General features: G+C 40.7%; 2 protein-coding genes across 2 annotated transcripts in view; both read left to right on the top strand.

The window, feature by feature from the left end:
- Nucleotides 1–27,860, top strand: part of LOC115693768 (phospholipase A1-IIgamma-like) — a 79,580-nt gene that overhangs the window by 20,123 nt on the left and 31,597 nt on the right. The window lies entirely within an intron of this gene.
- LOC130139247 (alpha-bisabolol synthase-like) lies at nt 5,875–7,665 on the top strand. Its single transcript, XM_056315788.1, has 5 exons — nt 5,875–6,224; nt 6,350–6,565; nt 6,872–7,010; nt 7,126–7,374; nt 7,507–7,665. The coding sequence occupies exons 1-5, from the start codon at nt 5,875–5,877 to the stop codon at nt 7,663–7,665; spliced, it is 1,113 nt and encodes a 370-aa protein (XP_056171763.1).

The following is a 27,860-nucleotide window of genomic DNA, read 5'->3' as shown; positions in this document are numbered from 1 at the left end:
GATATCAGAAATAGAACCAAAAGAAGTTGGTGAAGCATTATCAGATGAAAGTTGGATCGAAGCTATGCAGGAGGAACTTCAGCAGTTCTGAATCAATAAAGTTTGGGAGCTTGTGCCAAGACCCAAAAATCATCCAGTCATTGGAACAAAATGGGTATTCAGAAACAAACTGGATGACAAAAGGAAAGTTACCAGAAACAAAGCAAGACTGGTTGCAAAAGGCTATTCTCAAGAAGAAGGCATAGATTATGATGAAACATATGCACCAGTTGCAAGATTAGAAGCCATTCGGCTACTATTAGCTTATGCTTGTTTCCATAACTTTAAATTGTTTCAGATGGACGTGAAAAGTACATTTCTGAATGGATATATCAAAGAAGAAGTATATGTGGAACAACCGCCTAGTTTTGAAGAACCAAGGAAGACTGATTATGTCTACAGACTCAAAAAGGCTCTTTACGGTCTGAAACAAGCACCCAGAGCTTGGTACGAAATGTTAAGTAACTTCCTTCTGCAAAATGATTTCACCAAAGGTAAGGTTGACACAACTTTATTTGTTAAGAGAAAGGGTAAGGATTTCCTACTTGTTCAAATTTATGTTGATGATATAATCTTTGGATCCTCTAATGAATTGCTTTGCAAGGAATTCTCAAAGAATATGCAGAATGAATTCGAGATGAGTATGATGGGAGAATTAACATTCTTCCTTGGCCTTCAAGTGAAACAAACCAAAGATGGTACATTCTTTTGCCAAGAGAAGTATGCAAAGGAGATTATCAAGAAGTTTGGATTATAGAATTGCAAGAAGACAGACATCCCCATGTCTCATTCATCCAAACTGGACAAAGATGAAAATGGTAAAAAGGTTGATCAGAAGGTATATAGAAGCATGATAGGTTCATTATTGTATCTAACTGCATCTAGACCTGACATTCTATTTAGTGTCTACATGTGTGCAAGATTTCAATCAGACCCAAGGGAATCTCATTTTTCTGCAGTAAAGAGAATAATCAAATACATTGGAACATATCCAATGTTAGGCCTTTGGTATTCCAAAGATTCAAATTTTACTCTTACTGGATATTCTGATGCTGATTTAGCTGGATGTAAAGTGGACAGGAAAAGTACTTCAGGTACATGTCAACTGCTTGGGAATATGTTGGTATCCTGGTACTCAAAGAAGCAAAATACAACTTGCACTTTCTACAAAGGCGTAATATGTAGCATTGGGAAGTTGTCAACATGTATTCTGTGGATGAAGCAAAGAATTACTAGACTCTTGCTATTGAAGAATCAAGTGTTGCAATCAAATATGACAACACAAGTGCAATCAATTTGACAAAGAACCCCATTCTTCATTCTCGAGCTAAGCATATTGAAATCGAGCATCACTTTATTCGAGATCATGTTCAAAAAGGTGATGTGAATATTCAATTCATTGATTCTAAGAATCAATTAGCTGATATATTTACAAAATCTCTTGATAAATCTTCATTTGAATTCATAAGAAACAAACTATGCATCACTTATCCATTTTCTTGAAGTGTTTGATAGACAGGAATTTTTCAGACTCAAGTATTCTCAGTCTGAACATTTTTCAAACTCACAAAGAAAGGTACGTTCCTTATTCAAATTTTGGCGGGTATATTTTTTGGCAGTGTGATATTTTTATAATCGTTACTTTTGGAAGCAAAATCGTATGTATTCTAATTTATCTCGATAAATTGTGCTTAATATATTGTTATGATATCATCATGTTTGGTTAAGCTTCAAAGAGTATATTTTCTTCCTACTTGCTTGGGATATCTTTTTATTTTCTAAAAGTAACTTTTCCTTCCAAAACTTATCCACTTCCTTTATAAACCCGTCCTCTTCTTTTCAAAACCCTATCAGTACGATCTTTTACTCTCAAAACCCTTCCGATATTCAGAGACTCGCCTCTTCTTCTTCCAAAGATCGAAACTTTCCTCTCCAAAAGTGATCATAATGCCGTTCAAGATGGTGACCCGTAGAAGATCTTCACGTATTCTCGACCAAGACTCAAAGTCTACAGCACCGGCGGAATATTTGGAGGACTCAGAATCCGACCATCATGAAGACCGTTCTGAAGCAACACCTCCTCAGTGATCGTCGCCACCAAAATCATCCGGTAAAACAAATTTTCGTTTTCGAAGCATCAAGCTTATATGGAATGCTTATCACCGTTAAAGAGAAGCAATGCCTCCGAATCGGTTCTCGCGTGACTGTCTTAAAGATAATAATTTACTCTCGAAGAACATCTCGTTGAAACCTACTCGAGTTTTGTTGTAAACCGACAAAGTTCCAACAAATTATCCCAATGTAACCGTCTTCCAAAAGGGCAAAGAAAAGGTTGGAGAAACTTCCACTCCTTCCGAAAAGAAATCTGTTCATATAAGCCCTAAGTCCACAAGTGCCTCGAAATTTGTTGTTCCTGATGATGATGCACCATTTTTTGAGACTTTTGAGATAAAGGTGGGAATAGCATTTGGTTTGCCTGGAACAAGAGGTTTGTTCAGAAGCACTGCGCATCACATGTGCTACAAGTTGTTACTTGCTAGAGGAGTAATGAACAATAGGACTGTGGATTTCGAATACCTGGAGAAGGTTGGCATTTCTGTAAAGCACATGTTTGAGAAGTTAGGGATTTATGAATTTTGCCTTCAATCTGCCAATATTTATGCTGAATTAACTGCCTACTTCTATTCCAATCTTTCAATTCTGTCACCAAATTGGATTCAGTTTACTGTTGGTGACAAGAAGGTTGATTTAAAAGCGCATGAGTTGGCAAGGATAATTGGAGCCACACACTCCAATTTTACTCCGTTGGCAGTGAATCTTGAAGAAACTTCACAGGTGGCTTCTGAAAATCCAAACTTTGCTCAAGGATCCAAGCGCCATCTCTCATATTCTGACTTATCCAGACGATCCGTGATCTTGCATAAGATCATAATCAACCATGCTTGAAGCCCAAAGATACCTCAAAAACTCGACCTTTCAAAATCGAAGTCAAGCTCATTTGGGCTATCTTAAAAGGTCAATCCTTCTCTCTCCCTCACCTCATCATATTCCATATGTACAGGGCATTACAGAAGGATAAGGGTCATCTTCCATATGGTGCACTTATCACTAGAATATTCATGTTTTTAAGACTATCTATTCCTGATGAGTTACGCGAAATCATGCTACCTCTTATGTTTGTTGGAGAAAGAATGCTCTCCAAAATGAAGAAATTTGAAGATGTAAGGGACAGAGTAAGAGGAAAAGAGGCTCAACAGTCGGCGGCTAAATCTGCTGAAAAGAAATTGGAGAAAGACAAAGAGCAAAAGAAAAGAACCAAGTTCAACCAAAGAAGCGCCCGATTCTCCTACCCCACTAAAAGTGTACCGCAAGAAACGTAGAATTCTTCCGCATGATGAAAATGATGAAGCGGTTTAACACTTTAAAACAGGAGGCCCAGAACATGTTCCCGAACCGCCTTCCAAGGTTTCGTAATCAATTCATGAAGAACATGTTTCAAGATCAAGCACCTCTTCGGGGGAGATTCCACCGTAATCGCCCATGTGGTACAATCGCCCGAGGAAGCTAATGTCCAAGGTCGCCATCCGAAAATCGAACATTCTTTCTATTCTCGCTTCGAGATTAAAGACAAGCAAGTCGCTCTAGAACAAAATATGCAGAATCTACATAAAATTGTTGAGGAAAACAACAAGGCTCAACAACTTCAGCAAGAAGAGATAAAGCAAAGATTAGAGGAAGCCATTACTATGTGCTCATCCAACATGGATAAGGCCATAGGTCAATGCATTCAAGATTGAGGAGGTCGTCTCAATATTGGACAATTTTCAACCGATTCGTACTCCTAAAAAATAGCCTGTTTTTCAACATTTCTCTCCAAATTCATTTTTTTGTTGGTCTCGTAATATATCTCACAATTATTGTTAGACTGGTTTGATTACTTAATCTCGGTGACTTATTCTCTCTATTATTATCTTTTGCCGATGACAAAAAGGGGGAGAAATTATGTGCAGATTTGCATGTTATTTACAAAGGGCAAAAGAACACTACAAGTGCCATAACTTGTGTACGGTGCTCACTTTGGTGCCATAAGCTTTTTTTTGGATCACTTTAGTGCTAAAATTTTGAAAACGATCACTTAAGTGCTAAAATTTTGAAAAACGATCACTTAAGTGCCAACTCCGGTGCCGTACACAATTTTTCACCGGAAATCCGACGTGACATTTTTTTTATTAATTTCTGAAGCTGACGTGGCTCGCCGGAGATTGGCACTTAAGTGATCGTTTTTAAAAAATGTTAGCACTTAAATGATCGTTTTAAAAAAATTTTAGCACTTAAGTGATCGTTTTTAAAAAATTTTAGCAATCGAAGTGATCCAAAAAAACTTATGACACTTAAGTGATCGTTTTTCCTCCGACTTGGCACCAAAGTGATTCGAAAAAAAGTTATGGCACCAAAGTGATCTTCGTACACAAGTTATGGCACTTATAGTGTCCTTTTGCCATTTACAAAGGAAGAAAAAAAGATACAGATATCAACAGAGTTTGCTCTTTCAATCTGTGCTTCATGAGCTTAATATGTTTATTTAATTTCATATCAATTTCAAAATAATTCAATCTGCAGGAAAGTTTTGTCACCATCAAAAAGGGGGAGATTGTTGAGGAAAACTCCTATTAATTTTGAAGTTGACAAAACCTTCCACATAATTATAAGTTTGATACTTATTCTGAACTAATTTATTCCAGGTATTTATGTTCTGGAAACTCAAAAGGAAATTATTCAGACTTTACAAACTGTCAAGTATGTTTTTGAAGACCCACATAATCTAGGTTCCGAGATCTCGACGCAAGTTATTCGATGCGTATGCTGAGCGTGGTTATTCGATGCAGATGCAGCGTGGTTATTCGATGCGAGACGCGCACGTTGCAATTTCTTCGCACGTAGAATCTGTAACTAAACACAACAAATAGTGATCCGGCATGGATTTCACAAGGAATGTTCTCGATTGTCTCAATCTCAATCAAACCGATTGACAATCAAACATCATGACAAGAATGCATTACAACGGACAAAGCTCTACTTATGGAAACCAAGATTCTGATTGTATGGGCGACCATAATCAGCGGGATTCAAAATCTGTCATCCAACGGCTACTCAATCCTTATTATACAAATCTGTCCAAAGTAAAGATTGGAAGATGATCCTCTGAAAGCTGTCCAACGGCTAGTAGAGGAGTATTTAAGGAGATCAACGAGCAGCAGAAGGTACACAGAATCAAGAATCAACAAGTCCAAAGTCTGAGCATACTCCAATCATTTCTCTTGTCGTTCTGAGCAAAACATTAAGATCTTGAGGGACACTTTGTAAGAGTGATTGTGTGAGATAGAGAGTCCTATCATACACAAGAGTGTTAACACTCGTAAGTTGTAATTCCTCTTGATTACATAGTGAAATCCAAATGGTAGGGCCGTAAGCATGGGAGAGTGGACGTAGGCTTGCTATAAGCCGAACCACTATAAACTTGTGTGCAGATTCTCTATTCCTTATCTCTTACTTTACATTCTGCACATCAAGAGCACCGTCTATATAATCTGTCTTGAATCTGAATTTTATTCAGACTCTTCTGTGATTTATTTTGTTTCCGCATAAATTATTAAAAATTAGTTAAGATCACCTATTCACCCCCTCTAGGTGATCCTTGCTAGCTACATCAGATACAACGTACAACAAGGTAGTCGCCACCTATTACCCTTTCGTGAATCATGTTGATGTATCAAAAGTTACCTTACCGTTCCTTTTGTTGGACGTATAGATGTGTTTCAAAGGTCTATGAACAAGATGGGCACGTTCAACGACTCGCTCAATAAGGATGTGAAGGGGCTTCTTGGTCTTTATGAAGCTTCTTTTCATGGATTGGAAGGTGAAACCATACTTGATGAAGCTAGGAACTTTGCTTCCAAGCATCTGAAGGATCTAAACCTCGACGAAGTTCCCGCTATATTAGCGAGCCACATGAGTCATGCATTAGATATGCCGATCCACTGGAGGCCAAACAGGTTGGAGGCTCGGTGGTTCATGGACATGTACGAGAAACAGGGTGATATGATCCCCTCTTTACTACGATTGGCTAAAATAGACTTCAATTTAGTGCAATCAGTCCACAAGAAGGAAGTTAGCAATATGGCAAGGTATGCGTAAGCACTCTACATATAGTTGATAGATGCATTTGACGGGAGGATACAAATTCATGCAAATACCAAACATATAGGAGCGCATTCGGATCGACTTAGTCATTGTATGGCAAATTTTTCAGGTGGTGGGTTGAACTTGGCGCGAACAAGATGACCTTCTTTAGAGACAAAGCTAGTGGAACACTATTTTTGGTGCTGCTGACCGGTTTTCGAACCTCAATATTCAGCTTACAGGAAATGACGACGAAGCTCCTTTGTATGGTGACACTTATTGATGACGTTTATGATGTATATGGGACGCTGGAAGAACTTGAACTCTTAACAGATTTCATTGTCAGGTTAGTGTAATATGATTACCATCATCATTTTCTTTTGTAACTATTATTGCCAAGAGAAATGGTAGGCGATTAATTAGTCTTTGAATGACGCGAGGGATAAAACAAATCCTGAAAATTATATGATATAAATTCTCCGATGTATTTTGAAAATATCACTTTTTAAAGTAGCTTTTTTTTCCCTCTAATTAATTGATTGGTTTGGGCAAATAAAGTAATAGTAAGCACTTAACCTTCATTGTTATCACTAAAAACGTATCGAGTGATGATAAAATTTACAAAATGTTGAAATGGTGATATCTTATTTAGGTGGGACATCACAGACATCGATAAGCTTCCTCCAACAATAAGGGATAGTTTCATGGCCTTGTACAATACAACCAACGAAATTGGGTATTGGATGATGAGAGAGCTAGGGATCAACACCATTCCTTACATGCGAAAAGTGGTAATCTCGATTTGCTAAATCTTTCGCCTGATAATTTCTAGCCCGTGGAGGGCAACTCGCTTTTCTACTTCTAACTTTCGTAATGAAACTCACTTTTCGAATTTTAATCCTACAGTGGGCGGATGAATGCAAGGCCTACATAAAGGAGGTCAATTGGTACAACAAGGGGATTAAACCGACACTGAAGGAGTACATGGACAATGCGGTGGATTCAATCGGAGGGCTCATTATGCTGTTGGGCAGCTATTTCCTAACCACGGAAAAATTGACCGAAGAGGGACTTGATTACGTGTCGAAAATCCCGAGTGTCATGCATTGTTCTGCCAAGATCCTTCGACTCAACAATGATCTCAGTACCTCATCGGTAACTTACTTTTTCGTTTATCCTTCTTGTAATTAATCGCTTATGAAGAGAAAGTACATCATCGATGTGTTCAGAATGACGTGCTATTCTTGAGACTTATGTTTGTAAAACATCAATGTCGTCCATGCACAGTATGAATTGGCACGAGGAGACAACTTCAAGGTGCTCGAATGCTACATAAATGAAACCGGCGCTTCGGAAGAGGCCACGCGGGAACACGTGTGGCATTTGGTGCACGAGACCTGGAGTACCCATTTTCTGGGTTCGCGCCTTTTCTCGGCGCTTGTTTGAACTTGGCACGAGCTTACCAATATGGACACGGACACGGCCTTCCCGATAACGAAACCAAGGACCATCTTGTTACGGCTTTATTCGAACCCGTGCCCCTTGATTAGGGATGCATTACTACAAAGGTGTGGCCGTTGGAGAGAGCCTATAATCTTACGTGTTATTATTAGCTTTCGGGGTGGCTCTAAGCCGTAAGACATTGAAATTGTTGTAATTGAAGTCTATTGATGTTCGTTGTACGAGCTCCATAAAATTCGCCGGAGAAGCACGTGCTATTCCGTGCTTTGTGTTGTGGCTGATATACGTAATTGATAATAATATTTGTTGTGATTATCTTCATTATTATGCTAAATATGTCGAATATTTTATATTGGAGAAAAAATTGGAAAGAAAATGAATATATAGCGACAAAGAAAACCGGTCAGCTTTGACCAACGACGAAACAATGCAATTTGAAACGGTGGGATCGAGTTTCGGTCAAAACGGTGCCGCAATATCCAGACAGCGCGAGGTTATTTCGTACTCGTTGGACTACGACGGTTGAAGTTGCAGCTCGTCCACTAAACCATCAAAAAGGTTGAAATGTTGATAATTATGAACAATAGTGCTATATTTCTATATCGTCCTTTGGTTTAAGTTAATAATCGAAAAACACTTTGATATACACCGAACCACGATGCTCATGCCCGAATCTCTAACACCCGAGCTCGGGTCCATTGAGGTCGCTCAAGTCCACGCGCCGGGCCCAAGACCTAACGCCCAAACCTGCATTCATGACCCCTGCTAGTGTCCGGGTCCCTAGCACCTAGGCCCTCATCCATGGAGGCCGCGCCCGGGCCGGTGTCCATCGAGGTCACACCCGGCTCAAGTCCATCAAGGCCGGGCTTGGGTCCCCGATGCCCCATTCCCGTATCCACGAGTATGGGTCCGGGACCTCGCAGCCCACGCCCTGGGACCCCGGCACTCTGACTTGAGATCGACATCCCGACCCAAGTCCCTAGTCTCGGGCCCAGTCAATTCCATCTAGGCTAAGTTTTAGATGCCGGCGCCCGCCCAAGTCAATCAAAGCTAGGCTTGAGACCCCAAGTGTCCGCAACCAAGTCCATCGAGGCTGGATCCTTGTCCATTGAGGTTGAGACCAGACCATAGTCCCCAAGCCCAAGCCCCCAACTCTTGTGCTCGGTCCAATGAGGCCGGATCAAGACCTTAGAGCCCGGGTTTATCGAGGCTAGGCTCGAGTCCCGGCACCCGAGCTCGAAGTTCATCGAGGTCGGACTCGAAACCCAAGTGCTCATAGCCGCTCTTCACCGCCTATGCAAGTCACTAGCACCCGATAATTTGTGTCTATTTAGAAAATCAAATCAAATTTTCCTTACCAAACAATGAAAAATATTTTCCAGTTCATTTTCAGGTTTCAGCGAAATACCAAAAAATATTGTCGTTTTCCATAAATGTCACATTTTCCGAGAAATAAACGAAGTCTTAATATATCATCAATCATGTAGGCCTTATATGTCATATGTTATTCATTTAGCAAACATTTTTTTTTTGGTTAAAGCAAGTAGTATATAACTTTTCAACGCGCATTTTACAAAGCAAGTGAGGCCGAACACAAAAACCTCGTACCCGAAGAGACAAAGGTGTCCCGACAGCTAGAAAGGTGTCATGCGGCAAACAAAGGAAGCACAAGAAGCGCTATACGTAGAAGGCTACCCGGCAGCCAACATAAACCAACAAAGACTACAAAAGAGGGTCAGCTGAATATAGAATCAAATATGCCCCAACTGGCTTGAATCGTTCTGTTCCGAGGATTGTCTTGAACCGGCTTGAGAGAAAGGCCTTTGTCTCTAACTACCTTGGCAAGATGATTGCGGAGAGCAGGCATAAAAAGGGTGCTATTTCTGAAAAGGATATTATTCCGTTCAACCCAAATGAGATGGCACAATGCCCCAAGAGCAAATCGAGAGATACGGTGATAAAAGCTATCTCCACCAATGAAACGCATACCCCATCGGAGGTTCTCTTTCCAGGACCCATTACGCCATGAAAGATGACAATTAGAATCCCAATATTGCGCTAGGGAGCCCGTAACATTGCATCCAAAGAACAGATGGTCGACCGAATCGGGTCCAATGCGACAGAAGACGATAGACCTTCGGATATTCTATGATAGTTCGAAGGAATACTTGCGTGGGAAGCCTATTAAGGGTCATCAACCACATCAAAAACCATGGCGCGGTACAATATGACAATCCCGCATGAAGGTGTCCTGAAAAATCGCTTGTCCTCTTGCCCGAACCAATTCCCAAGCCGAGGTAATAGAGAAAATACCAGACGAATGTTCGAGCCGACAAAGTGGTCCGTGTATCAAGATAAGTATTGGGAGAGAGATGCCCAAGAGTTGAATGATTGCAATACATTCGAATGGTGCCAATCCGAAGAAAGGAACTCACAAACCGAGGCCGAACGTGGGATACCCGAATAGAAAATATCCCTATCCGAGAAGATCAAATGAAGTGGGCCTTTTGGATGCCAAGAATCAAACCAGAAAGAAGCGGTCTTGCCATTACCTATTCACCATTTGAATTGCGATTGGAATGTCCGGCGTAAATCCAATATCTTTTTCCACGTCCGTGGAGCGTAATGTCTGTCTTGGACACAACCCATAAATTCTTTGATTTGAGGAAATTTGAGTGAATCCGTTTACACCATAGGGATTCTTTGTCCGTGAAGAGGATCCAAATATGTTTGAGCATAGCCGCTTGATTGCAATCAATGAGTCTACGAATGCCCAATCCGCCTTCTTGCTTGGGAAGGCATACCCGACTCCAGGATACCTTGGCCCCACCAACCCCTAAATCAGGACCTTTCCAAAGGAACTGTCCGAGAATCAGCCCTATCCTCGCTATGACCGAACGGGGAGAGTGAAAATGGAAGCCCAAAAAACATGTATGGTGTTGAGAACATTTAATCACCAGGCGTCCCGCAAAAGAGAGAAACCGATGGGCCCAGGATCGAGCGCGAGCCGTAATGGAATTGACAAGTAATGTACAATCGGCCTTACTCAACCTAGAGGCGCATATAGGAACACCAAGATATCGAAAAGGTAATGTACCTTTGTGGTAACCGAAAGATTGCAGATTTGGTCCCGCAATTGGGGTGTCCTCCCGAGAAGAAGATTTCGCTCTTGTTGACATCGGGCCGGGACCCGACCACCGAGAGAACCGGCCAAGGGCGTCCTTCGGTGGCGGGGCCGATACCAAGTTTGCTTCCGCGAACAAGAGGACATCATCGGCAAAAATAAATGCGTAAGTCCTGGTTGCCTTACACCGCCGTAAAAATTTGAAGCCTGGGAGCCGAGTTTGAGCATTGAGAATGCCAAGAATACTCCCATGACTAGTGTAAATAAGTAAGGAGATATGGGTCCCTTGGCGTATGCCTCTACCACTAGAGAAGAAACCATCAGAGTCCCATTGATGGCAACCGAGAACTTCGGGTGGTTACACACTCATTAGAGCTTGATAAACACTCTGGGAAATCCAAATGTTTGTAAGGTTCGCTGCAAGAAATCCCAGTCAACAGTATCGTATGCCTTTTGAAAATCTACCTTGATAGCACACTTGGGCGAATAAGGTTGGTGATGGAATCCGGCAAACAACTCTTGGGCAATAAGTATGTTGTCCCCTATTCTCCGTTTTTTAACGAACGCATTCTGCGGAGGGCTAATTATCGAAGGCAAAACCGATGCAATTCTGTTAGCCAGTATCTTGGTAATGCACTTGTAAATCGTATTGCAACAAGCAATAGGCCTAAAGTCATTCAAGGCCGAAGCATTGGGAACCTTAGGCACCAGTGTAAGGATGGTGGCATTGGTCTCCTTAAGAAGGGAGCCAGAAATGAAAAAATCATTAATCGCCAATATGACCGAAGGTCCAACTATTTCCCAGGATTCTAGAAAGAATTCCACATTAAACCCATATGGTCCCGGGGCTTTGCCCTTAGGAAGGGAGAAGAATGTGTTTTTGATTTCCAATTCAAAGACTCCTTGGGTAAGAAACCGTACTGGTCCTTAGTGAGCTGACCGACCAATCACTTCCTGGATATCCAAGGAAGAAGGCAGCTCACACGAAGAGTCGGGAGCAAGTAAATCCTAGAAGTGATTAACAATATGATCAGGACAAGAGTCGGATCGTAGGGTAGCTCCATTGTCATCCGAAACCGAGATTATACGGTTAAGGATATGTCTTCTGTTGACATAATGGTGGAAATACTTGGTATTCCTATTACCTTCCTTCAGCCATTTGATCCTGGATTTTTGTTTAAAGAACGATTCCTCCCGGAGCCTAAGGGCCGTGAATTCCCCGGGCTGATCCTTCTCCAACTCAATAGGGACAGGTTTAACGGGTCAATAACCGTGAGCATCTTGAGTTACGTACAAAGCCACTCTTGCCTATGTAGTGCGGCCCGAAATATCCGAAAACGAGTCCTTATTAAGCTGTTTGAGTCTTACTTTGAGTGTCTTCAGCTTGCGGCACAAGATGAACATAGGAGTTCCAAGATCCGGATTCCCATGTCTCGAAACAATAGATCGAAAGGAAGGGTGAGACACCCAATAATTAAAAAACTTGAAGGGCTTCCCGGACGGAGATGGAATCATAATCCGAACGATCATTGGAGTGTGATCGGACACTCCCGGAGCCAAAAAGGAAGCCTCCGAATAGGAGAAGGTGCTACTCCACTTATCATTGACAAGAACTCTATCAATCTTTCTCTTTTACAGGATGCACCAAGATGTCGACCAAGTAAAGCGATGGCCAACATATCTAAGATCATCCAATCCAGCTTGATCTAAACACAATGCAAGTTCATCAAAAACTGGGATCCAAGCATTGGAGCTGCCCATTCTATCCGAGTGGTCCCGAATGGCGTTGAAGTCACCAGCCACTAGCCAAGGCTCATCGCCAAGAGTCATACTTGTCCGAACAAGATCGATCCAGAGGCCCGACGAGCGCAAAAAGTATGCTCACCATAAATTATAGACACATGAAAAGAGATGTTCATTGCCAACATACACATGCCCAAGTGAATAGTCCGAGAGGATTCTCGAGCGAACATCTATTTGTACCACCCGGGGTCCCACCAATCCAAATTCTACCCCGAGAGAGGAATTATAATTAGATGTCCAAGACCAACCCGAAGTAGCCCCATCGAGATGGCATCAAAAGAGTTTGGGTTGACCTTAGTTTCCGTGGATCCCAATGCAAAAAGGTTTTTAGATCTAACTAATGATCTAATCTCACTGTTTCAAGGGGCCATAAGGCCCCTAATATTCCAGGACGGCAAAAACATATGTTCGGGAAGAGGCGAGGTTACCTCTTCTTGGGGAGACCCGCTTTCGAGCTTTAGGGTTGGCCTTCTTAGATGAATTAGGACTACTTCGAGGAACAGCACCATCGATTCAGCATGGGAGGGCTCAGGGGCTCCCGGTTGAGGGACAGGGAATGCGATGGGGAATCATCGTCCGCATCGCTACCCACATCACCGGGCCGTACCGCTTGATTCCTCCGAATCGCCGAGATCGTCCGAAGAAGCGAGGAGTTCAAAGCCGGATCGTGGAGGAGGTTGAGAAGCCAATGGGGCAACAATGTTCCCGGTGTGGGGAACTCTGTCCTTGGTTTGAGGAAGATGCCTTAGCGGAGCCTTTTAATTGCACCCCAACTTGTCTTTTGCCAACAGCTTTCCCATTTACCTTCGCCCGGGAGTAGGGTCATCCTCTCGTCCGAAAATCTTGAGCCGGGAGGCTTCGAACACCGTAAACATCTTGACTGGGAAGCGCACACTTGTGGCCAAACGTTCCACATATTGAGCAAGCTATAGGTCGCCATTCATACTCGATCTTAATGGACCAGGTATCATCATTGAGAATGACGTCGACTGAGTCGATCAGCTTCTGAGTTGCTTTGATCTGGATGCAAACTCGGCAAATGAGATCATCCTCATCTTCTCGCTTTGACATCAACATATAGGGGGCTTGCCAATGGCACTAGCCACGGCACCGATGCCGACGAGGACCAAAGGGCATAGGGGATGTTTCTCACCTTGACCCAAACGGGGAGAGACTCATGTCGGTCTTTCTCGCATCTTGAGATCCTGATGCCATTGTCAGAGGATCATGGGAACTCTAAGAATCGTTAGAGGACCGCTGTCGAGTATTTTCCGGCGAAAGGTGCTATCCGGGATATGGAAGAAGAAAAAGCCATCTCCATTTGCAAGAACATCCACCACTTGTGCTCCCCAAATGTTTTTGATTGCAGATTCAGTCATCTTGAATGGGCGTTTCTTCCCAACAAAATAGCCCACCAGGCATTCCCTGTCATTTTGGGTTTGGTCTCTAAGAATCTCCGGAGAAATTCTAACAATTGGTTTCCCATCTACAATAGTAGGTAGGATGAAAGAGAGATTGTAGCCTTTCTCTCGCAGATTTTGCCACAAACTACCAAGATCTTTGGGTAGTCTCATGGAATTGGTTCCCGGAAGGAACTTTAGCCGGTGATTGCCCATCATTTTGGCTTTGCCTTTCCAAGGCTCTCTTGCTGGTGGCTTGCCGATCCCCACTAAGTGGAATCAGCCCGAGCCAAGTTGGATGCATGCCTCACCCTACTACGCCTACTTCGTTGGCGCCTGTTTTGATGAACCGGATGTGCGAAGCGAGCCCCCACATTAGCATCGTGCAATTGAGATTTGTTTAACTATAGCCCCGGCTGGGCTGCATTAGATTACCAAAGTGAACATTGGACCCGAGCACTAGGGTCTTTGATTGCTTGGTGCTTGCCAAAGGCAAGGATTGCGAATCCGAGGAGGCTCTATAGGAACGAGTTGCCCAACATGGAATCCTCATATCAAGAAATCCATATAGCAATGGAAAGAGGAAAACTCCTATCTAGCAACTCACAAACAGCTGCCTTAACCTCCCCGCAATTCCGTAACCCTTTCGGGTGAACAATCGCACTCAATGGCAATGAACAAGCACTGATGCCAGCAAATAGTCGAGCAAACCCAGATCCGTTTGCCCAGCCTAAACGAGTGCACCGCACCTGAGCCGTAGGAGTATATTTAGAAGTGTTACCTGGCGACCCTAGCCTTCGATTTCCAAGAATTGAACCAGTAGAACACCGTAAACGCATCAAACCCGTGACGGGTGAACAAGATCCTCAAACGAGCAAACTCGAGACCTGCTCGTGCAACCCGAGAAAGCACTCGCGAGAAATCCAAGGAGTATATGGGGAGGAGGATCACCTGCGCCCTATCCTCCAAATTCCGGCGAATCGGACCAAAGAAGACACCCGGAATCACGTAAGATTCAGACGGGTGTACGCAAACGAGAACCTGCACCGAGAGAGAACTTGGGCGCCCGCTATGAACAAAGCTCGAGGATGAGTGAAAAGTTTTTCTGTTCATTTAGCAAACATTCATATAATAAAAATACAAAAAAAAATATTACATTGCATTTAGGATAATATATTGCACCACCTAAGTTTCCTATAGAATTACATATTTTAGGAAATCATGTAGTAATTAGGAAATTACCCGATTAGATTGAGATTTAATATAAATTATTTCCTAATTAAATTTAGGTCATCATATTTTTTAGGCAGTTTTCTATTTTAGCTTTTAAAGAAAATCTACAAAAATAGCATGCATATCTCATATAGAAATAGTTTTATAATTCCTATGTCATATATTACATATTATTTAGTAATCATATACTGTAGGGCCATGTCATGTAAATTAATTATTGCATCTCATGCATTGCATATAATTTAATTTTAATTAAAATGAAAAAAAAATCTCACCTAATTAAATAATAGGGTTAATTCGTAGTTAATCCTAACTAGTGTCATTAAGATAGCATGTAGGTTACATTTAAGTCATTGATATAGCTTGCACGTCATTTAGAATTTCATTCTAATTCATTAATGCATGTTATTATAATTTAAATTAAATCATGCTCGTTATGAAAGAAAAATCCAAAAATAACTAATTGGCATTGCATTTAGGAATCATGTTTAGGTCATGCATTATTGTTTGGTTTTCAGTTAACATCTTGCTGAATACTTGGTGTACTGGACGATAATAAAGTCTCGCTTTTGCTTTGATACGAATGTATCAGGGTTGTTTGTCTTTTTCTAGCAATTTATTTATCGCATTGATTTGTTGAGTTTTACATTCATAATTGTGCACCCGCATAAAAACCTCTCACATGTTGTGGTGTAAGAATAAAATTGACCAAGACTATTTATAAGATTATTGTCGTGACCTAAAATTTCTCAGGCTAATGGATTATTAAGACTAAGCCTAACTCGGGCCCTCCCAAGCTCTACCAATTCGCGACTTAGGGTTTAAGTTTTTAATATGCAAAAGTTTTCATACTTGGAGTCGCCACTAATCTATTTGTGGTAGGTCGATTAGAAACCTAAATAAAACATAGGAAGATATGTTTTATTCCTACGAACCAGAGATTCTAAGCTCGGGGACTTGGTTACGCTAGATCTAGTCTAACGCCCTTTCGGTACCTTTTCTTTTCAAAAATATTTATGTAGGCAGTCTGGATCCATTTTATTACCTAATCACTAACATGTGAGGTGTTCATGCTGGTGCGCAAACCACCAATTTAACACCTAAGAAAACAGTAAATAAATTGCAAGATTGGGAGAATGACGTACCTTAAAACAACGCAAGCGTCTGCATTATTAGTAGAAAATCACACAGACAATTCTAATATGATTTCTAATTAACAAAGCAAGGCACTCAAAGTGTTCTTTAGGGTTTGCGCTTTATTAAAATACAAACTAACCTATATGCAATGACGTGCAAAAAATGACATGCAATTAATGCAACCTAGCATGCGAACTATATGTCATGCGACGACGTGACCTAATTCTAATGACGGACAAATGATTTATTTTTGGTATTTTTTTCAATGAAATTCGGAATTAAAAATACTCAAATCAACATGCAATCTATCCTAAAGTGATTCTTTTTTTTGGGATTTTTATTAAAATTCGAAATCTAAATATCCTAAATAATCCACAAAGATTAAAACAATTTCTAATTTAAACCAGGAAATATGCTACTCTAAATCCCAATTTAAATCAAATAATTACCTTACTCTCTTGGATATATTTAGGATTCTTTAAGCATGCAAAATTTCTAATTTAAATCTAACTAACAAATTTTTGGATTTTCTTTATTTAAAAAAAAGAGCAATCAAACAAAGATAACAATCACATTCAAACGATCCACGCAATCCGCAATATTCTTCTTATCAAATTCGAATTAGGAAAGAGAATCGAACTAACGGTCATATCTATAGGGTTATAGATATCGACGGAAAGCTGATTGCTCGAATTTGGAAAGTAGATAAAATCGATTATCACATCCAAGTAGTTATGGATGAGATAACAATTTCCGTATCACCGCATATCGTACCTTATGGATAAGGTCGGATAGTCATCCAGATACGTTTTGAGTGTTTTAGAATATTGCAGATAGAGCAAACAATATCCTAAGATATCTAAATATCCACACAATATTCACAAAATATTCTAACATCCGAAAATTAAGAAACCAAATATTCTGAAAATATTGAATAACATCCTTACCTAATTTCGAGATATTTCCAAATTTGGACTCGCGGATCGGGATTACAGATCGGGACGAGCGGCGGTGGGACGGACTGCACGGGATCGGCGGTGACCAGGCTTGGCGTCAAGCTTGCGGTGGGTCACAATTGGCTCATCGGCGTCGAAGTGAGGTAACAAAGCAACAACTCACTGGTCAACACCTTGGGATTCTCTATTCACTGATGAAACTCTCTGTTTTACTTTGGCCATGCAACCCAACACCTTAGCTCACGGTTTTCACTTCCACCTCTCTTGGTTGGATGCCTTTTCTTTGACCACCGAATGACTCTAAGCTGGGATGGACTTACTGGGAGCAACTCAAAAACCTGCAATAAAGACAGCGAAAAGGGTAGTCACTGGGTCTCGCCTGCGTCGATGCGGCGTGGCAGCTGGCTTGCGGACTGGGCACGACGAGGCCTCGCCGGACGAGACGTTGGAGCCGATTTGCTGGACGTTTGCTGGGTTGCTGAGATTTTTCTTTTTGGAAGGAACTGGACACTGAGCAGTGGCTAGTGTCGGGACTGCTCTGCAAAATCGAGATCTCGCTTGAAAGTGCTCACTGGAAGTGTCGGCCCTGTTGTGAAGGTGCCGAGGTTGCAACGAGTCGTCGGGTGCATCATATGCAGCTGGTCTTCGGCGTAGGCAGGTAGCGCCAAGACAAAGAAAGCAGGTGTCGCGGTAGTCGTGCAGGTGCTCCGTTGGGCTTCGTCGGCGCCGGTGAGTTGCAAATCGAAGCTCCAAGCGGGAACGCCAAAGGAAGAAGATGACACTCTCCCTTTTCTCACTTTTCTGTATTATCCTCTGCTTTTTTTCTTTTGGCTTCTCTGTGAGTGCAGAACGTGGAGACCTTTGCTCTCCACCTTGACCCTCGTGAGTTGAGCCTCCTGCGGAAAGAACAGAAATAATCTCTCTCTCTGCGATTTTTCTTTCTCGCTTTCCTGTGGCCGTGTGTTCTACTATATGGCCCCCCTTCTCTCAAAAATTGTGTTCTCTGAAAATTATGAGAGCCCCCCACTTGATTATGACGCATAACGACATATTTATATCGCAACCCTAGGTTAATTAACTGGGCTTCATAATCCTAATGGGCTTAGACTTAGGCTTTATCATTTAATTTTATTTTAATTCCAAATGGGGTAAATTAATTCAGGCTGATTTAAGCTCAAATTAAAACAACCAAAGCCTTTTAGACTTGTGAATTTTGGCCCCCAATTCCTTGAGTGAGCCGAGTGCTCGAGCTCAGTTTACGCGATGAATTTTCAGCTTTCTGGCCACCACCGGTCCGATACGGAATGTAACTAACCTATATGAACTTAAACTATATGCTATGCAATTTTAATATTTTTGTTTAGGGGTTAAAATTTAATCTCTAATTTTCTATGCAAATTGTTATTAAATGGTCGGTCGAAATTTAGGTGTCAACAATTATTTTTGAAATAAAGAGAAAATGTACCTAATTGCAAGAGCATCTCTAATCGATCTGTAATAGATTATTGGCGACTCCAAATTGAATTGATTTGTATGTTTCATTAATTAAATCACAAACTCAAAGTTGCGATTAGTATGGGCTTGGAAGAGGCCATGCTAAGTATTTGCTTAACAATCCAATAATTTTTCTTTGGTGTTTCAACTCTAGGAAGGTCATGACAACCGTCCTACAAAATTGCAAGAGCTCGTTGCATGTGAAGAGCATTTGTTTGTGCCCTTCTTTTAATTCTTGATTTTGGACCCAACGACCATATCTAACGTTCGTGATTGTTATATCTCTTTTTTTTTTCTTTTTTTTACTCCAATCTTTCCATTTTGCTTATTTAATTAAACACCCCAGCAAGAAATTTCATATCAGTCCATTTAACGATATGAAATTTAAACATTACTATAGTTTCATTCAAGTATATTTTAATTTATGATCTTTATAAAAATATAACTTCATTTAGAGTTATATTAGGTTTAGTTCATATTCCTTCCATTTTAATATAAGTGTTTTCATAAGAATATTTAATAACTATAATAATTAATTTATAGATTTCCCATACTTATATTAATCTAAATCATGTTCCCGATTTTTTAGATAGATAAGATTTTTAATTTGTTGTGTTTCACGCTTTCTTAATTAAATTTTGTTAAATCAGTAAATTAGTAAATTAAAATAACAGAACATCAACCTGGTACAACACTAATGAAAATCAAAAAGCATAGCCAAAATTTTTGTCGATATAGGAATTGGATTGAAATGAAAAGATATTCTAGAATTCAAAGCTATAGCGTAACTATGAAAATTTTGACTTTTTCATGAAAAATTGAGGGACTAGATTGAACTAATTGACAGTGTCAGGGGAGAAAATGTAATATTTAGGAAATGACTATATTGAACAAATAAAAATTCAAAGATGATGTTGCACCTTGGGACAAAGTTTATGGACTCGCTTGTTTCATTATCCCAAAGAAAACCATGTTTTAAATCGTTTCCCCGCAATCGGCCAAAATTTGATTCTCGCGCATAGGTCCGAACCCAAAATGAAATAGTCCTACCCCGAACCCGATTCAAAAGTTTTTAGAATCTATAACCGACTCGATTATATTCTCCCCTAATTGGACCAATTGATATTTGATTGGGCCTCACAAAACTATTAGGAGCTCGTCCAATTAAGGACTAATTGCGCAGCCTATAAGCACCGAGACTTTTTGAGCCGATTTTTGTTGAAAAAGAAACAAGCAACAGCATTCACTCACAAAACACTAGTCGCGACCTTCGGAAAAGCACACAACTATAAGTATAACTCTCAAACATTTTCCGAAAATGGTTGATTATATTGTTTAGAAAAATTAGTCAACGAAAAATATTTTCATTATCGATAACAATCTATACCGACTATTTTAGTAGGCGATGAAATTTTTTTCCATTCATTTAGTTTTGTAAGCGATACAAGCAATTATTTTTTGGAAAATATTTTCCAAATCATTCGTTTTCTGCGAAACGAGCGCACCCTAAGTGTCAGAATTTTTCAATTGATCTCTTAAAGTCATGCGATATTTGAAAGCGTGAGAGTCCATTATGTGAACGAAAATGCATGGCTCGACAAAGCAAAATTTTCTTTTCTTTTTTCTCAAGGGCCTAGCAAATATCCCGCATTCCTCCAAAAAAGGAGGGAAGAAAGTACTTAGGAATTTAGGTCGCACATGGGAGTCGTGGACAAGAGAGATTATGAAGCATCTCTTTAGGGGACGAGGAATTTAGGTTGTCCTCGCGTTCCCAATGGGGCCTAACTCCATGCCAAATCCTCCACTTTCGAATGTTGTCTTTATGCGCAACCTCTCAAACTCCCAAGCAAGCATCCAAAGCAATCATGAATTAAAAGTAGTGTGATGACAATTTGTCGAAGGAGTCCAAAAACAAAACGGAAAAAAGGTTCGAGACTCAAAAGTTATATATATAATCTTATAAATCTGAAAAAGGTTTGCAATTATAGGAGAGTTTTTTTTTCATTATCGTGCCGATACTGAGTTTTTCTAAGAATTATCCGGATATTGATAGATGTATACATAGAAGATTGTTGTGTACAAAGGATGTGCAATTACTCTTGAGAGCAATTTCTATAATATAAAATTTGGTTTTCATAATTTAATAATTTATTCATTAACTTTATTGGGTATTATTGTCCTTTTAAGAGTCATCGGATGATTCTTTCGATCCCTTGCTTTTTGCAAATTCACGTCTAATCTTCTTTAAAGTCTAAATTGAGTTGATATGAAGAGAGATATGATGGAGTTCCTGTTCCTTTGATGTTTTGTAAAGATTCGACACATCTTTCCTCTCGCGTAGTTTTTAAAGCTTCCCGTGACACACGATTTGTCGAAGGAGGCCAAAAAAACGGAAAAAGGTTCGAGACTCAAAGTTATATTTATATATATAAATATATATATATAATCTTATAAATCTGAAAAGGTTTGCAATTATAGGAGAGTTTTTTTCATTATTAGACCGATACTAAGTTTTTCTAAGAATTATCTGAATATTGATAGATGTATACATAGAAGGTTGTCGTGTACAAAGGATGTGCAATTACTCTCGAGAGCAATTTCTATAATATAAAATTTGGTTTTCATAATTTAGTAATTTATTCATTAACTTAATTGGGTATTATTGTCCTTTAAGAGTCACCGGATGATTCTTTCAATCCCTTTCTTTTGCAAATTCACGTCTAATCTTCTTTAAGGTCTGAATTGAGTTGATATGAAGAGAGATATGATGGAGTTCCTGTTCCTTTGATGTTTTGTAAAGATTCGACACATCTTTCCCTCTCACATAGTCCTTAAAGCTTCCTGTGAGACACAATTTGTCGAAGGAGTCCAAAAAAAAACGGAAAAAGGTTCGAGACTCAAAAGTTATATATATATAATCTTATAAATCTGAAAAAGTTTTGCAATCATAGGTGAGTTTTTTTCATTATTAGGCCGATACCGAGTTTTTCTAAGAATTATCTGAATATTGATAGATGTATACATAAAAGGTTGTCGTGGTACAAAGGATGTGCAATTACTCTCGAGAGCAATTTCTATAATATAAAATTTGGTTTTCATAATTTAGTAATTTATTTATTAACTTAATTGGGTATTATTGTCCTTTAAGAGTCACCGGATGATTCTTTCAATCCCTTTCTTTTTTGGAAATTAACGTCTAATCTTCTTTAAGGTCTAAATTGAGTTGATATGAAGAGAGATGTGATGGAGTTCATGTTCCTTTGATGTTTTGTAAAGATTGGACACATCTTTCCCTCTCTCGTAGTTCTTAAAGCATCCCGTGACACACGATTTGTCGAAGGAGTCCAAAAAAACGGAAAAAGGTTCGAGACTCAAAAGTTATATATATAAATCTGAAAAAGGTTTGCAATTATAGGAGAGTTTTTCTCATTATTAGGCCGATACTAGTTTTTCTAGCTATTATCTGAATATTGATAGATATATACATAGAAGGTTGTCATGTACAAAGGATGCGCAATTACTCTCGAGAGCAATTTCTATAATATAAAATTTGGTTTTCATAATTTAGTAATTTATTCATTAATTTTATTGGGTATTATTGTCCTTTTAAGAGTCACCGGATGATTCTTTCATCCCTTGCTTTTTGCAAATTTACATCTAATCTTCTTTAAGGTCTGAATTGAGTTGATATGAAGAGAGATATGATGGAGTTCCTGTTCTTTTGATGTTTTGTAAAGATGCGACACATTGTTCCCTCTCTCGTAGTCCTTAAAGCTTCCCCGTGACACACGATTTGTCGAAGGAGTAAAAAAATGGAAAAGGTTCGAGACTCAAAAGTTATATATATATTCTTATAAATCTGAAAAAGGTTTGCAATTATAGGAGAGTTTTTTTCATTATTAGACCGATACCGAGTTTTTCTAAGAATTATCTGAATATTGATAGATGTATACATAGAAGGTTGTCGTGTACAAAGGATGTGCAATTACTCGAGAGCAATTTCTATAATATAAAATTTGGCTTTCATAATTTAGTAATTTATTCATTAACTTTATTGGCTATTATTTAAAGAAAGTAAAAGAAGCTTTGAATTTTTTAAATTTTCCTTGTTCTTCCTCGTTGACGTACAAAATACGTTTAAATAGATACATAGTTATATGATGAGGGCAAAATTGATTCCTTTAAATCAAGGAAAGTATCCTCAAATTGAGGAAAGAATTTAAATTCAAATCGAGGAAATTATCCTAAAAGATTTTAGGATGATATGAGATTATCCTAAAAGATTTTAGGATGATATGTTATCATCCCCCTCAAGCCGAGCACGGTTAGTCAAGGTGAAGCTTGCTCGCAAAAAATCTCGATGCGATTAGAACTTAGACCTTTTGTGAACAAATCTGCAATTTGATCTTGCTGTAGATGAACTCAACAAAGGAGAATCTTACACCCAACTAGTTCCCGGGACATAATGAAAATCGATAGGGACATGTTTCGTTCTTGAATGGAAAATCGGATTGTAGGCGAGAGAGATTGCTGAAACGTTATCACACCAGATGGTGAGTGGCGTAAGGAGTGGGCAATGCAATTCATGTAACAAGGAACATAGCCAAACTAATTCACCAAGTAGTGAGCTAGACACCTAGACTCGGCCGATGAAGAACGTGCCACCATGGCCTTTTCTTTGCACTCCAGAAATGGGGTTAGAACCGAAGAAAACACAAAACCCACCAAGAGAGTGTCGATCAATGGGGCAACCTTGCCCTGCTTGTCGCAATAAGCGTAAACCGGTGTTAGCCTCGGACGAAAGTGAAGATTGTAAGTGATTGTACCTTTTCAAATAACGCAAAATTTGTTTGACCGCCACAAGACGATCCTCGGTGGGAGACTTTAGGAATTGGCAAACTTGATTGACGGCAAAGGAAATGTCGGACGCGGGCCAAAGTAACATACTCAGCTTCTCCAACAAGACTCCGATAAAGAGCGGGACCGATAATGGAGGGTCATCATTGTAGCCAAGTTTTTGAGACACAAAGATGCATTGGGACCGGGTTTACATCCGTCCATATTTGCACACTTTAGAACACCCATAATATACTTTGACCGATTAAGTTGTAGGCCTTCCGAATTACATGTTATTTGAACACCAAGAAAATGAGAAAGAGGTCCGAGATCCTTCATACGGAAATGATGGCCAAGATGTGAGATCAATTGCTGCAACGTCAAGTATCATTGCCGAAGTGAGTATGATATCATCAACGTACAAGAGGAGATATACTGTTATATGCCCTTGGTGGAAGATGAATAATGATGGATCGGAGTTGAGACGGGCGAATCCAAAATCATGAAGTTTTGAATTAAACTTTTCATACCAGGCTCGAGGGGCTTGACGAAGGCCATAAATGGATTTTTTCATGCGACCGACATGATTAGGTTTGCCCGGATCAACACAAAGATGGAGGTCGGACATGAACACTGTTTCTGCAAATCACCATGTAAAAATGCACATTCGACATCCAATTGTCAAAGTGGCCAATTGTGAAAGATTGCAAGAGATAAAATAATTTGAATGGTGGTAGGTTTCACCACGTGGATCGAAGGTATCGATCAAGTCAACACCCGGTTGTTGATGGAAACCTTTAGCAACAAGGCGAGCCTTGTAGCGACTAATAGAGCCATCCGGATTTCGTTTAACTTGAAACACCCATTTGCAAACCCACTACGTTCATAGTAGGATCATAAGGGACCAAACACCATGTTTGTTGCTATTGAAGAGAGGTAAATTCTTAATCCATGGCATGACGCCATTAAGGTTCCTTAACCGCTTGAGAGTAACATGTTGGTTCTGGAGATATGGTTGGTAGTAAATGCAATCGGAAGTGGGTGAAGGGTATGGGAAAAGGCCTTTCGCTTGGTAATACCAAACTTAGATCTTGTTTGTATTGGGTGAGTGGAAGAAGAAGGGACAAAGTTGATTATCAATAGGTGGAGGAAGGGGAGTGGCTAGAGGTCCGCACGATATGTTCAAGAGTTGATGAAGAAGATACCAGGGAGGTGTTGTTGGATTTGAGAATGACTTGTAAAGTGGTGGAGGGATCACAATGAGCATGCTCGGTTTGAATTACTCCAAAAAAATCAAGACTATAAGGTGGAAGATGTGAAGAACGAGTGGGAGTGATATGGGAGTGAGAAAACTTAATTTCATCAAAGACCACATGACGAGAAATATATACTCGACCAGATAAGAGATCCAAACAACGATAACCTTTATGATTGGGGCTATAGCCTATAAAACAGCAAGGGGTTGATCGAAGTTCCAATTTGTTAGCCTTGTAAGGTCGGAGCTATAGGAAGCAAAGAGAACCAAATGTTCGTAAGTGTGAATAATCTAGAGGGGTGTGAAATAAAGCTTGATATGGAGAACAAGTGTGATGTTGAAGTATGGGCATGCGGTTAATCAAATAAATAGCTGTGGTGAAGGCTTCCAACCAAAATTTAGAAGGCATATGAGCATGGGCCATCATAGCTAAGCCGGGCTGATGATGTGATGGTGTTTATGCGTTCCACAACACCATTTTGTTCTTGTGTGAGAGGCAAGAATATTCATGTGTAATGCCATATGATTGAAGAAAATTGTGGAAGGCATTACTTGTGAATTTGCCACCACTGCTCGTAATGTACCAATTTCGATGTAATTCTCGGATCAATAAAATTGACAATATTTCGCATTTCATTTTTGTAAGTCTCGCCTGAGCTGATCACTCTTGGGATACTAACCAATGGGGTTTGGCTAACTAGGAAACGGTACGTGGACCAGTGGGACTCGATAGTGAACGGGACACCGATCTCAAGATATGATGAGGGAATATTTTGGGCCAACGTGAGCCGATCTTAGGAAAGGTGATGGATTTGGTTTGGCCAAGGCCAACGATGTACAATCGGATCGCAGTGATTCTCGCAAGACCGAAAGTGCACGTGACCAACCACCCGAACCTCGAACCGAACGATCGCGACCTCGGAACTAGTGATGATTTATCATTCTCTCAATGATCGGGACCGTCGTAAGTCGAATAACCCTAGGTCGATACGCGTAGATCCTAAACAAATACGCCTGCTAGTGAGAGACCTCAAATTGAAATTTTAGCGAGTTTTGTTCACTAATTGGGCCCGGATTTCGATGCCGATTTTCAAGGCTTAAGAGACTATTTTTGGGAATCCGACGTCGTATTACGCTGGCCACACACGTTTGGAGTTAGTACGAGTAAAAATTGGAATTTCGGTCCGGGGGTGAAAAATTACGATTTTGCCTCTCGGGACGCCAGCGTTGCTTTTCGAGGCCAAATGAGGTTATTTTTCGAGGCCGACGCCATTTTTGGGTGGCCACGCATACCAGAGAGTTATGGCCAAAAATTGAATTTCGACAAAAATTGGAAAATAATATTATTTTATTCCCGAAACTTCGCAGTCAATTTTCGAGGGCTTAGAAAGTGAATTTCGTGAATCCGACGCCATATTATGTTGGCCACGCACATATGGAACACGTATGTGCGAAAATTGAATTTCGCCCGGACCGGAAAATGACGGTTTTGCCCCGGGCCGTTTTCGCCTGAATTTTGGGAAAATTATTTGGGATATTCAAGAGTGCTTATCAGCTGAATTATTAGGGCTATTGACCTTTTTGTCCATCCATTATTAGATTAGGCTGATTTTAGACCGTTAGATTAGGGGCATTTTACTCATATTGCTCGGATCGGCGACACGTGTCCACCTAAGCCCCTATTTTTGACAAGATCCGACCAGCTCTCTCTCTCCTCCGTCGTCGGCATCAACCCCAAGAGCAGCCCCTCCCCACGCTTCCTCCTCATCCACCGTTCTCTCTTTTTCTTTTGTCTGTCTCATGCCGGAAGCTTGTCGGACCGCCGCCGCCGCCGCTGGTCACGGCCGCCGTCGCCGCTGCCGCTCTCGTTCTCGATCACCCACCAAAGCATCACCACCCTCACCCCGTCTCCCTTTCTCTCTCTTTCTCCCTCTTTTTCTCTCTTTCCCGTCCAAAGAATAGGGTCACGGAGCTTCACGCCGGAGCTCTCGATTGCCATTTCGTCGACACCCAGCCTATCCAACCTCGCCGTACGACGCCGGCCGTCCAGACACAAAGCATTGTCCGTACGGAAGTACTCAGCAGTCCGTGCGGAGTACCGTTCACCGCGTCCATACGGCCGCTGCTTCACGCCGTCGTCTGGGAATTCCGCCTCGTCGGTTTCACTGTTCATCGCTGATCGACCGCCGTTCCCGTCGTCGTGACTCCTGGATTAAGTGAGTAAAATTTCTAAACCTGGATTAGGGATTGATAGTGCATTTTTCCTCGACCGGTTTAGGAATGCTAGTACCGGGCAAGAGGAAAATTAGTGTACTGTTTGATAGAAATTGTTATCAGGAAAAATGTAGTAGATCAATGAGAAATTATTGGGGAGGATAATGGGGTTTAATGACCAATTTAGGAGCTCGTTAGTGAAATTGCTGGTATGCTCCGGTTGATCGATCAGTACGTCAATTGTGCTTAATTGTGGTTGATTTCTGCATCGCTATGTCGTATGTGGTGTGGCTGATTTTATGGAGTGCGATTGGCCATTGTTTGGTTTACAATGAATTACTGATTTGTGAATCGCACGTTAGGCCACACGGTATTAATTGGGCCAATTAAGCACGTGTTGAGACATTGGGTGTCTGAATTATATTGGTGCTCGTGGTGCATTGCATTGCATAACATGGACACGCATTACGTATGCCAAGAGTGAGGCATGTGATGAAATTGTGCGAGAATGCGTGTCTGCCATGAGCATGTGATCACCTAAAATACCCTGAAGCGTTATATGCTAGGTTCAGATAATAATGAGTTGTGTGATCACCTAAGGACCTTCGGGTCGATACCGTCCTCATGCACTTTGAAGCAGGACGATGCCCGGTACGTCCGGAAGGCGACCATCCTCATGCACTTTGAAGCAGGCTCTGGTTCGCAAGGAGAACTGTGTTGCGCCTCAT

This window comes from Syzygium oleosum, unplaced genomic scaffold (assembly GCF_021117445.2).
Source record: "Syzygium oleosum isolate NSW1041296 unplaced genomic scaffold, Sole_v2.1 Sole_v2.11, whole genome shotgun sequence".
Lineage (NCBI taxonomy): Eukaryota > Viridiplantae > Streptophyta > Magnoliopsida > Myrtales > Myrtaceae > Syzygium > Syzygium oleosum.
The sequence above is the reverse complement of the archived record's forward strand: the minus strand, read 5'-3'. Positions and strand labels throughout refer to the sequence as shown.